Source organism: Notothenia coriiceps, unplaced genomic scaffold (assembly GCF_000735185.1).
Source record: "Notothenia coriiceps isolate Sejong01 unplaced genomic scaffold, NC01 NC01_scaffold00037244, whole genome shotgun sequence".
Lineage (NCBI taxonomy): Eukaryota > Metazoa > Chordata > Actinopteri > Perciformes > Nototheniidae > Notothenia > Notothenia coriiceps.
This window is the reverse complement of record NW_011369945.1, coordinates 19265815-19279110: the sequence shown is the minus strand read 5'-3', so window position 1 is coordinate 19279110 and position 13296 is coordinate 19265815. Positions and strand designations below refer to the sequence as shown.

At 42.3% G+C, this 13296-nt stretch overlaps 1 protein-coding gene across 3 annotated transcripts in view; it reads left to right on the top strand.

The window, feature by feature from the left end:
• The window catches only part of col5a1 (procollagen, type V, alpha 1), a 78234-nt gene that overhangs the window by 21578 nt on the left and 43360 nt on the right, over positions 1-13296 (top strand). For all 3 annotated transcript variants that reach the window (XM_010793820.1, XM_010793819.1, XM_010793817.1), the window contains exons 3-4: positions 880-1093; positions 1679-1841. In XM_010793820.1, coding sequence (XP_010792122.1) covers positions 880-1093; positions 1679-1841 — 377 coding nt within the window. The remainder of the gene's footprint in view (positions 1-879; positions 1094-1678; positions 1842-13296) is intronic.

Genomic DNA, 13296 nt, shown 5'->3' with positions numbered 1-13296 from the left:
TTTTCCAAAGTTAAAGATCAGAAAGCTCTGTTTGCTTCAAGTGAAGTCTGTCCTCAACGTTAGCGAGCAACAGTCTCCTCGGGTGGTTGGAAGCGACCGCCCTCTTTCTGAGGCGCTGAGAACACCCCACTAAGGGAATATGTCTGGCAGATGTGCCCAACACATTAGCAAAATGGAGGAAATGGTTGAGGCTGTGCAGGGGAGACATGCATATGGACGAAAACATGTCCTTCTCATGTGTCTTTCTGCAACTTGTATGCGATTCATTACCAAATTACCATTGCTATTTCCATTCCCATACATTTTGCCTAAATCGCTTTTTCCTGTACATTTTGTACTACTATTTACTCTCCTCCCAAACTTTGCTGAAGCTCCTCAGTATCTGTTAGATCGATCAGCTGTAGGAGAAGAGGGAGGCGGGAGGAGGGGTTTGAAGGATAGTTCGACCGTCTCCCAGGATCACATGCTTTTGTCATTATGCTTCTCATCCTGTGCTGGAAAGGCTCCACTCCTTCTCTTCTGCGTCTAACTTTTGTTTTTCTATCCTCTGACCAGCCTGTAGCCTGCCAGCCATCCAGTTCAGATTAATCCTGTTACATTTTGGACGGTCCACAAATCGCTTGTGTTCCCTTACAGTGCTCAAAGCACATCTTCCAGATCTAAATCATCTGCTTTTTGTACTATTTATTTCCATTGGGAGTAACACTAATACATTTCATACTCCCTTTTGACAACGATGAGCACAATCTTAAAATTACAATGGGGTTACAACAACCTGAACACAACCATAGTATTCCATTCGGCCTATGATGATGAATAGTTACTGCTGCTTATAACTCTCCAAAACGTTTCTTTCCACCCCGCCGTCCCTCCTGCCAGGTGATGTGTTCCCGGAGGACTTTTCCATCTTGGCCACAGTGAAGCCTAAGAAGGGCAGCCAGTCCTTCCTGCTGTCTGTGTACAATGAGCAGGGCATCCAGCAGCTCGGGCTGGAGGTGGGCCGTTCTCCAGTGTTCCTGTACGAGGACCACACAGGCAAACCCAGCCCCGAGGACTACCCCCTCTTCAGAGGAGTCAACCTGGCTGACGGAAAGTAGGTGCACTCGTCTCCGACTTGACGAACATCAAACAACAGTACTCTTTTATATTCATATTAAACCCAGCATGTCCAAGTCCATGTGGATTTTTTAGACTTTGGTTAGGATTGTAAGCAGCACCTGGCCTTATTTCCCCTTTTATGCAGATTTGTAAAATGCAATATTGTCAGTGTTTACTTGGAAAATAGTACATTTATCACCCTATGCTTAATATTGATTGCATTGCCTTCAAATATTCTCCTTGAAGGCCCAGTGTAGAATTTGTTTCTCCTATAAAACGGGATTAAAAAGGGAAACTGTAAATCTCATCCCAAAACGACTTTCAGGAGCTCAGGGTGCCTGAGAGAAGCCGAGCATCCTTCATTTGAACAAGCCCCCCACAATACACCATACAAAGCCAGCAGAAAATCTGCAGAGCTCCCTTTAGCAAAGGGAAATGAGATTCAATTGCACTTTAGAAAATAGAAGGGATATATTTGAATTTGAACAAGAGGTCCAACACAAAAGGGACTCTTGACAGTGTGTGAGTGGGCAGCATGTAACCCAGTAAGTGTGTGAATTAACTTCACTTTCCTTTTCAGATGGCATCGAGTGGCCATCAGTGTGCACAAGCAGACCATCACCCTCATTCTGGACTGTAAAAAGAAGACCACCCAGAAGTTGCTCCGAAGCCCCCACCCCATCATCGATACCAAGGGAATTGTAGTTTTTGGAACTAGAATACTTGATGAAGAAGTCTTTGAGGTAGGCATTATACTTTAACTCCAAATCTACGTTGTTTTCATTGTTTAACTTTATAACTTATTCTATGATTGCACCATTACGAACTGTTTGTAACATGAGTATGTTTTATTTGTACCAGATGCACACTAGTTACCACTCAACTGTGTCCATTTGGTACGTGTGATGATTGAATTGAATTAAGACTATGAGAAGTGATGCAATTTTTCACCTCGTTATCGGCTATTTTCAAAGGCTGTACTTAACAAGTCTATTCTCGACGATTCTCTGGCAAACTTCATTTGATTTAAAGTCATTAAGAGAATGAGATAAAGCAAATGAGATGCTTTATTCTAACTCCAGTACAGACACATGTGGCTGTGGTGCAAATGATGGTCATCCCAAATCCACGTTCTGCGTCTCATGGCGCACAGAAAGGGGGTTGTGGTAGTGTCCACATCCTCATCCCCCAAACTCTGCCTCCCACCCATTCACGTGCACACAATCGTAAATCATATTTAATTTAAGGTGCAACATATTCCACATTTTCCACACAAAAACAAAATGTCCCTTAATCATGTTTTGTTTCCAACTGTGCTGCATTTGTGTGCACTGTGCATCTGCTGTAAGAAGTTTTGCGTTATTTTGGCTACAAAGCAGTTTCAGTGAAACATTTTAATTTCTGTTTGTGGTTTTCTGTCAGATTTTATTTCCCACTGAATTGCCAGCAACATTTTTTGTTTACAGAGGATTAAGCCAGCGATGACAGGATTTCATTATCAGAATAAGGGCTTTCCTTCTTCCTTTCCCCTTTCTTTATGTGTGCTTTGTGGCTGGAGACGTAAGATAAATGTTAATCTGACAGGAAGCTTTCGGGGTGTATAATACCCAGAGATAACTGATGTGCATCTCAACATTAAAAACGTAGTACGAGAAAGAGTTAGTTTGCATAGCTTTTGATTGGATATTTATGGCTTTCTAACATGACCCCATATGAGACACACACACACACACACACACACACACACACACACACACACACACACACACACACACACACACACACACACACACACACACACACACACACACACACACACACACACACACACACCACAACACACACAGAGAGGCACAAGGAATAGTGTTGTCTTTGTCCCGTCAGAGTTGTGCTTGTTTAAAGGGGGATTAGTCTGTGAGGCTGAGGCCCTCAATAATAATTAGTAACAGAGGCTGACTGATGTGACTGATGCTGAGCCAGCTGACCTTTAACCTCCCTGCTGCACTGCGAAAACGAACAAAAAGCATGAAATATGACATCACCACCCCCAAATCCCTAAAGTTGGTCCGCCAAGCCATGAGGGCGATTGATATATGACCGGATATAAAACTAAAACTTCACTTTGTGTTCTCTCTCAAAACTATTAATCATAGCCCTGCAAACAAAGCCAGATTTAACAAAATGACGGCATATACTGTACTGTATGTGTTTCCTTTCAGAACAGTGTTATGTGGTTCATGAGTGAAGAAAGGAAGTGCAGCACTCTTTTATAATGCATGGATTATGTTGGCATTCTAGGGAAGATGTTGACTCTTTAATGAGATGTGTTGCATTTATCCGGAAATCCTGCCGTGATTTCATTTCTGACAGCCATCAGAACTGTGGTAACAGTCCAATAGTTACCGTGGGAACCGACAGATATTTAGTGTGAGATGTTAAAAGCCCTCCTGCTGTGTGTCTGCCAGTTGGGAGACAGGACAGGCTCCAGTGCGTGCTGAAAATGGAAAATATGCCACATAGTTTCCAAATTATGCTCAGGCTGCGCTCCCTTCCTCCTCTTACTCCCTTCTCCCCTCTGTAGTTTAGTCAGATCCCATGTTGACTTTTGCCAGACTCAGTTACCACCAATAAGGGGAGAGCATGAAAACACACTAAACAAAACATATAGAAATTCTCCAGGACATTTAGCTGACTCAAGAGACTACAATCTCACATAATGAAAAAGGGGAAAAAATAGACCAAAAACACTCTTGGATAGTGCATTTTCATATGATCTCTCACAAGTTTTCCTTTTTGAGTGATAAAACGGATTTAAAAGAAAAGAAAGAAGGAGGGACACTTAATCTGATATATCAAATGTGAATAGTGTGTTTTTCCGTCTTAAGTTCCTTACAGGAGTCTGGGCCTTCTCTGTACATACAGCAGTCAGGAGGCAAGTAGTACTTACTGTGTGCTGAGGTGGTTTGTGGTTTGGTTCCTGCCGTGGTTATTGTGGCCACAGAGAAAGCGTCTACCCGCTATAAGTACCATAATGTCATTTTTTTCTCTGTAGCTTGAATAAGAGTACTGTAGCGTGTGCCAGTAAAGACTATGAAGGTAATTAAGGTGAGGATTATATAAGACGACAGGTATTTTACCTGGTAAAACGCTCATCTGTTGCAAATCAAATAGTCATTACATCTTCATAATGACTGTAATGCGCATGTTAAAATCAGTCATTAAGAACCGGTATCTTTATTAAAGTTCAGCTGATGTATTTTGTGTTCTTGATGACTGTAGGGTGGATGTTGAAAGCTTGTGTGTATTTCCAGTGTATTTTCATGGCTGTTCAGAGTTTATGGCGTGCATTACACAGTCCATCTGCTGAATGTGTCCCATGATTTCTGTGTTGTTTCCCCCCCGAGTGTGCCAAGAGAAATTTGAGATAATTTACTGCCCATCCCTCGGTTCTAAGTAGCATTCAGTGAAATAAATGACTGTGGCTGGTTTGAGGGAACACAAACGGGGGCAGATGGAGCACTTGGCCTCACTCGGGGGGGACCGCAGGGGACCTGGAGTGAATCGAGGTTGCCGAGGTGGAGCTGTGCAAACACAGCACTTCTTGTCCGGCCTCCATTGTTGCAACCAGAGCAGAGCTCAAGTATCTGAGTCCAGTATGAATGTGGGCAGGGCTGGGAAATATGGTAATAATCACGATAATCCTGCTCGAATACGATATTGTAATGGTTTCCAGTGATGCTTTTCATAAGTGTTTGATAAATAATCAGCAGTAATATGGCAGCTGGAACAGTCAGATCACGCTTGTATTGGCTAGCACTCCAACACATTGTACATGATAGGCTAAGCCGGTGGGACATCTCTGAGCTGTTGACCAATCACAACAGAGCCGGCCAGCTAACCAATCAGAGCAGACTGGGCTCTGGTTTCAGACAGAGGGTGAAAAGAGGTGCTGCAGCACAGGCAGTATGAGAAAAATAAAGAGCTTTTGAACATTAAAGCATGGAAACATGTCCCAGTAGAGACACAACATACAAATATGAACCTGAAAATTAGCAGAATTTGTCCTCATTAAAAACTGAAAAAAACACTAATGTAGTTTTACCCTATCCCAATACTGATTTATTATCAATATATTGCCCAACCCTTAATGTGGCAGGTCATATAGTGTAGTTTTTGTCAGAGAATTTGGCAAATGATAGAGTTTGGATCAGAGAGGATGAGAAGAACAAGATGTTCAGGACGGGGTGAATGTGGAGGAGCGGGGAAACTGGAGCAGCAGGTTCCGGAAGGGGAGCCAAACGTTTTGGGTCATACTCTGGAAAGAATGAGGAGCTCTCTCCACACTGATGTCAGTGTTGGAACAGAAACCGTACTGCATGACATCACCTAGAGGTTTCCTTGGTATCCGCTCATAGGCTGATTGTCTGAACAAGGGGGGAGGTAAGGGTGGGGGTGGGTGCATGTGTGTTGGTTGGTTGTGGTCATTCGGGGAGGATAGTTAGGAAAGTATGATGGAAGATGGAATGAGTGGGGGTGTTCAAGGCTGTATGATAAGAGTAATGGCTGGGGGGCCTTTAACAGGGCTGCTGCGATGAAGCGAGTTGTGTGGCTCCCATAATGCAACCTGAGCCAGGAAAAAGTAGTAAAAACATGATGAGTTTTACACATCCTGTTTCCTCATCTTCACCTCAGGACTTTAGTTCCTATGTTCCTGCCGTTCACTCAGCGCCTCTTAATTACAGTTTACATGTTTCAGTCATGTAAGGTTTACAGGTTTTCAGCTGGAGATGCTCTCTGATGATTCACATCTTGACTTTTGCAAGGAAGTTAACATCGCTTTTCATATTTCCAGAAGACTTTACAAATTCAGAAACCAATTTGAGCCCATTTTGGCCCAGTTCTGAGGTTGTGGTTAAATCGGTTTTATTGATGTTTCAAGGTCTTGAATAGGCATCTGTTTTATTTTATTTTTAGCTACACTTAATAGCTTTAGTAACGTTTTAAAATCAGTGAACAAATGTGCCTGGCCTCCTTCGTGTTAGGGATATGGTTAGGGTTAGCAACAGTAACTATTGAATCGTTAAAAGATGGGTTATGTTTCTCTCATACAGCTCTTTAAGAGGAGACCTGGATATTTGATGCCATGCTTTTGTCTCATAATAAAATAAAGGGGCATTTAGGACCTGTTACCATGAAGCACTAACAATTATCTTGGTACATTATATCTGATCCCAAGCAGACAGTCCTGACAAGCATTTTTTAGGGTTAGGGTTAACATTACAACCTTAATGTTGGTCGTATTTACTGCAGAACTGTTGTAGTAGACTACGTTAGTTTTACTTAGGCATGCCTAATAAACCTGCAAGTTTATTTTGCCGCAGTTTTAAGAGCAAATGTGTATGTTTTTTCTGTCAAACTGCAGTTTTCCCACAGATAAAATCTAGTCAGTGGAGAATCTGTGAACTTCAGTCTTTCCAAGCTCGGTCTAGACCAGGCCCCCCCTTTGGAGAAAAAAAAAAGTCGGGCCCCCCCAACACAAATAGTGACGTAATGGGCCAAGTTAACATTTATTAAAATACATCAATATGAACGTGAGCATTCCTTTCAAAAAAATAAATAAATCACTTTGCTATAACAGTGAGAATAAAACAATGCTCCATAATTCTGTGTGCTAAAAAAAATAAAAATACATAATACAATTGTGCAATCCCTTTGCTAAAACAATAAGTTATATTACCACTTTGCAATCTGTGCAAAAAAATGAAAAGAAAGAAAATGCTGATATTTGGCAAAAAAGTGTGTCTTATCACAGGTGGCTGCAATGAGCCTGTTTTGCACCGCACATTTCTTCACAACAGGGTTGCAGGCTCAGTGGCGGCGCCAGAGATTTCTTTTGGGGGTGCTGTGGGGTAGCTTGACGTTTCATAGAGGGTGCTCAAACATTTAGGGTTTCCCATTAATGTACCGGGCGCTACAGTGGAATTTTCTACTGCAACAATCCCCACGCAAAAACACAGTGTACCCGCGACTGTTACAATGAAGGCTCGATAATCAGCTCACGGAATATAGGTGTAAGCAGGGGTAAAGTGCTATGTTTATAAGCGGGGAGTGGATCTAGCATAGGGGGGTCCGGGGGCAAGCTCCCCCGGGAAGATTATTTTTTAAATATTGAAGTTAAAAGCATCAATCTGGTGCACTTTGAGAGCAACATGAAGAGATGGATACCTCTCTCAACACCCATTTGAAACAGAACTGTAAACAGATTTACTTTTTCTTTATGGATATTTTACAAATCACCCTTTTAAACTTTATTCTTTTTTTACTGTCATATAGTATTTCATACCTGTTTTTCATTTATTCTCTTATTTTTTGATAACTATAATGATCATATAAACGTGTGCCTCAGAAATAATTATTTACATTAATCGTGAACACAAAGATTGAAACCCGGCCACTGAGATAACTTAGAATAAAGTTAACTAAACACTCAGAGAGTCCTTTAGTTCACTGAGTCTCTCAGTCTGACAGGAGAGGACTCTCCTCCACTTTGTTGTTGAAAAAACTCCTTATATCCATTAGCGTAGCTCGCTAGCACCAGAAGCTAACAACAACAATTTCCGGTACCGGTGCGCTCTCTCTCTCGCTCGTGCACGCACACAAAATGGCTCGTTCCACACACACACAGAGCCGAGCTTGAATGAAACACAGAGACCCAGACGTAATTGTACTGTACTGTATCATATTATTTTCGAATCAATAATTTTTTTTTTTTAATAACCATTTTTCCTCCTGGTCTCTTGCGCCCCCCCTGTCATGCCTCTGCGCCCCCCACTTTGAGAAACACTGGTCTAGACAGACAGTAATCCAGATGTTGGGATCTAGAAAATAATGGATGAATGCAGATTTTAGTCTGTATGGTATATTGTAATGCAGTGTTCATGTTCATTGCTTCAGTTCCATTTGTCTGCATTATCTTGTCCAGGGTATATGGCATGCTTGACTGTGAGAAAACACTGCCTCTATACATTTCAGACAGGAATTGGACTTAGACTTCGGTCACCCTAGGGAAGATGAAGTTTCCACCACGGATAATTAAGAGAATTTCCCTAACTCATGTCAGATGTTTGTCTTTCGCCTCCATATTCCCTCTTGTTCCTCTACTGTGTCAGCAAGCCCCTAAGTGTGCCCTCAGCACTTTTTATGTAGATTTCAGCAAATGGCCAAGCCAAACACTCCGAACCTACGTCTGTTAGATGAGGCGAGCCCGCTCTGGTTACCACCACCCCAAATGAAGGGGAAAAGTGAATATGGCTGCCCAAAGTCCTCGGAGACGCGGATTTAAGATGTAATACTGGAGGGAGTGTGATGGGGGATGGGACACTGGGATTGAAATGATGGAGAGGCCTCCAAAAAAACAGGATAGATCATAGAATAGGTGCAGGAGTGGTTAAGGTTAAGGGATGGCAGACGGGCTGTTTCTCTTGGCAGTTGCTCTGAGCGTTGGGATTTAGCTTCAGTCTGGAGGGGAAAGTGTATGCGGGTGAGAATGTGCTTGATGTCTGGTAAAGGTTTGATTCTCTAAATGTGTTGGAGTGGAATTTCTCTGCAGGCATATGTGTGTTTTTACTTACGTAGAAAAGGTGTTTCTTCTTTGTTTATGTGTCCATGTGCGTTTCTGTGTGTCCGTGCTGATTTATAGCCTCAGAGCGGCGGGCTGACCTCCTCGATGTGTTGTTTGGTTTCTGTGGTCAGGTTGGAGTTTGCCCATGCGCTGGGACTGCGAGAGCTGGCTGGCAGAGGGACCGCTGCCTGGCTCAGAGCTCAGGGGTGACTGTGTAAATATGTTGTGAAAGTAGCTCGCCTTAAAACACAGCCAGAGCTCGGACCTCCCAGAGTCTTATCCTGCTTTGTGGGGCCCTCCTACCCACTTCTTTCCTCTGCTGACATATGATCCAGAAACTAAACTTGAGTTTTTCTCCTTTTAAGCTGTTGTCTTCGCCTTGTGAGGGGCGTAAAAGGTAAACACAGCCATTATCAGGTGTCCCTGGGGATATGAAGAATTTTTACGGGCATTGATTTGTGCTGTTTAGTTTATGCTATGCTACTCTGGGTCAAGAAAGTGTGACCCCCCCAAAAAGGATCTACAGGGGGTCTCCTGACATCACCTACTGTAAAAACTTCCCTCTCATCAAAAAGGCCTTTGTTAAGTTCCTTTCACCTCATGTTTAAACTATGTGTGTGTGTATAAGAAAGAGGCAGGCAGTTCATTTAATACGTTTTAGCAGCTTATATCACACCATTCATCCATCTTGTGGGGATTTTGAAACCGCATTAATATTGCTTTTCGTCCCATCCATCATATATTTTTATTCACAAGAGTGCACACGATGAACTCTGTCCACCCTGGTCCCTGCATGGTTGTGGGTCAGGTACAGATCATGCACATTAGAGCACTCTCCTGCCCCCACCTGGACACAGCCAGAACACCCAGCAAGGATATGTGTGTGTGTGTGTGTGTGTGTGTGTGTGTGTGTGTGTGTGTGTGTGTGTGTGTGTGTGTGTGTGTGTGTGTGTGTGTGTGTGTGTGGGCCGAGCAGGGTGAGGTTCGGGAATGAAAGGAAAACATTTAATGTGACATTTGAGTATTGAAACAAAGAACGAATAGATAAATCTGCACATTTTTGAGTGTTATCGATCAGTCTTTGTTGTGCTTCTGCACTAATCTAATCTGCAGCCCTGGACTCCATCAGGGCTGCACAAGTGTCTTCAACAGTGCCTTTAACACAAAAGTATGTGAAGTGAGCTCGGCCGTTGCTCACAGCCACAGGCAATGACTTTTCCAGCAGAGCGTTGGCCGGGAGAAGAGTCGTATTTCAGCGGAGTCCTGGGAGACGCTGACAGCAGCAACCCTGTTATTGTCTGAAACTCTGCCTTAAGCACCACTCTGATGCGCCACATGATGCTCCAGAGAGAAAAATGTCGCTGTCCCTTCTCAAATATGAAAGCTGATTGCATGTCTTTTGTGGTTCCCCCAGGGGTCTGCGTGTGATTGTGTAATTCCAGGGTGTGCTCTGTTTGGGTGTGGGATCAGTGGTTGTTGCGACTGTCGCTGTATTTAATCATTTTTACAATATATTTCAGTTCATCTCACGCATCAGGTCCGTTGATGTGACCTAAAATGATGAATGAGCTATAATTTAGCTCTTTTTAAGTGTTGAGTTTACCAATCAGTGTTATCACATTCTCTGACTCTGCACACGCATTACTTGCAGTTCGGGTTCCTGTCATCAAAATATAGAGTAGCAGCCCCTCATATATAGTAAAGGAGAAGCTTCTCATGCTTTAATGTACTGCTGGAGTGAGTTCACAGATCAGCGCCAGAATACAAAATGAGAGATGTGGCTCTATCATACAGCTGGAGCGCAGTATAGGAATATATACTGCTTCCCTACATCTGTAAAGCAGCAGCTTATATAACGTTTGGCACGAGACTCTATCGAATGATGTGTGGGGAAAGAGCAGCTCAAAGAAAGGAAACCAGAACCAGATTCAGTGGTGGTCACGGTGGATCAGGATTCTGACAATAGTTTTACTGTGAAGGTGCAGCTTCATGGGAACGTGTGTACTCTATGAACTTTACACATTAAACTGTTTTGTGTATAGGAAATAAGCGTTAATCTCTTTGTGATGTAGTTGATAGAATATATTAATTTTTTCATGATTTTTTTAATATGCTTTCAAAAGCTATTTTCAATAATAGTATTTGTATGTGTGTACTATTGGGCCTCATGTTGGGCTTTGAGCAGATTGAAATAAACGGGTGTGAAGGTGTCAGCTTTACAAGGCAGGGAGGGTCTATGAAGTTGCATCATGGGAGTCTTTGGAGCTTTACTCATACTAAGGAGTAGAAGTGAGGACATTATTTCAAAATGTTCCAATCTAAGTGTTATTTTGAGTTGCTAGAATGCTGAAAAATGTTGGTTTTGACTTTCCTTTGTCTATCCATCTGCATTTGGTTTTATTCTCAGCTCCTGGCCGTCCAGGCCTTTTTAACACAAATAAAACTGCAGCTGGCTTGAACTGTTGGTGTTGAATGATCCACGTAGCCCAGGTCCACATTCCCTACCCAGCTTCTTCTCATCCCTTCTTCCCTTTTTGCCTTTGGCTATAGAGTTAGTAATATCAAAAGCAGCCATCAGATGTTCAAGCCTCAGTAAGATCCTTATAGGAGCAGACTTTTCTCTAGGCAGTGCACACGCCTCCTCCACTTTGTACATGTCACACTTCTTTAAACTGCTCTCGGTGCTGCGAGGATGTTCTCATTAATGCCAAGGTGTATGACTAATTATCTCGTCTTGGTACATTTAGGATCTCTCCTTCAGGAACCTGACATTCCTCTGGCTGCTCTGGGAGCTGTAAAAAAGGAGTTTAGAGGAAAAGAAAGTTGAAGAATGACATATGAATAGGAAAGCAGTTGCAGGGCTGTTTTGTTCTACAGAGGTCTTATTCCTTATTGAATGTGACCTCATTTCAAACACTGAATTCCCATCATCCCCTTTCGGTGCAGCTGTTACACGCAGTCCTGCCAGGATAAGGGAGACTGATACGGAGTAAAGGCTCCTAACAGATTCCGACTTTAGCTAAGAGGAAGCCATTTGAATGTTTCCTGGGAGCTCTTATAGCTCAGAGGCTTGTGTAATGGCTCCTTTAGGCTTTCTTTCTGAGGAGGTTTGGGGATTTGTTTGCCTGCAACCTGCATAAACCCTTCTAATATTATGAGCCAAGGAATGGAGCATCAGAGTGTTCTGCTAGCGTTATTAAAGTATCTGAGACGGGGAGTTCTGTGTGGTATGTTGGACTGTCACTGGTTACACCACAAATGCAATCCATTTCAGTTTGTCAGACAAGACAGATACCCATGGAGAATTTAAGTATGAAAGACATGTTGAGAGGTTTCAGATTTGGTCATAATTGAAAACACTTCCTTCTCTGTGGTCCGCTCTCATGGTTGCATCACTTCATGATTCCCACACCCCCTCGAAAATGTATTTGTTTCAGCTGAGTTTGGTTTGATTGATGAGGAATGACATCACCGCGTTTGGAAGTGTGATCGGACATGTTTGGATAGACACAGTACAGCGTTTTGGTGCCATATGCATTCTGTGGCCCAGAGAAACATTTGGCAAACACACACACCCGGCTCCCTGTGTAGCCCGGGGATCCTTCTGAGCCTTTCCTTTTTTCCCTCTTGTTCTGTCTTGCTCTTTTCTCTATCAATCTTTGTCTCTTCTTCTCTTTCTTTAAATCTCTCACTTCTGCTACTGTTCCTCCCCCCCTTCACCTCAACCCAGTTTATGCACACAACCCCCTTTAAATCAGATCAGGTGAGCTACCTATACCTGCAGGTCTGCTCATGTCTCCGTGCCCCATGTGCTAAGTTCATCCATTCATCTTACATGATAAGCTTAAAGGCTAAATCACTCATGTCCTCAAATCTGGGGTGGTTTTTAAATACACTTTTCATAATACTGTTCATCATTCAGTTTGAGACCAGTAGTTGATAGTTACAAAGTACATTTACTCAAATACTGTGCTTATTTGAGTTACTTTGCTTAAGTGTTTGCATTTCCTTCTACCTTATACTTCTACATCTTGAAGGCAGATATTTCACTTTTTACTTCATTGACTTGAAAGCTTTAGTTTGAAGATTCAGATTTATAATACAGCTTATCAAAAATAAAATTATAAATGTATTATGTATTATTACAGGGTAAGATACAACTTAATTGGTGCCTTGGTGACATTTACAAGCTATCCAACAGTAAAGGAAAAAGTGATATATTATTCAATATTTTCAAATGGGCCATTGTGGAGAATGTGTAATTTAAACTTTTATACTTTAAGTTTGTTGAAGTTAACACTTTTTACTTTTACTTAAGTCACATTTTGAATGTATGTCTTTTGGTTGGAATAGAATATTTTTGAACTATTACTACTATAGCTTAGTATCTTGTTAAAGACTGACCTCGTGTGTGTGTTAGTGTGAGCCTGTGGTTGTGTGTTTGTTTGTGTGATCGTCTGCAGCTGCATAAAGTCCTTTGTTCCATGTTCTCTTGAAACTCAACTCTGTTGTCCATGAGCTTTTTGTCTTAAAACTCTTGTGCTCATCTCTGATGTAAAACGACACTCAGTGATGAA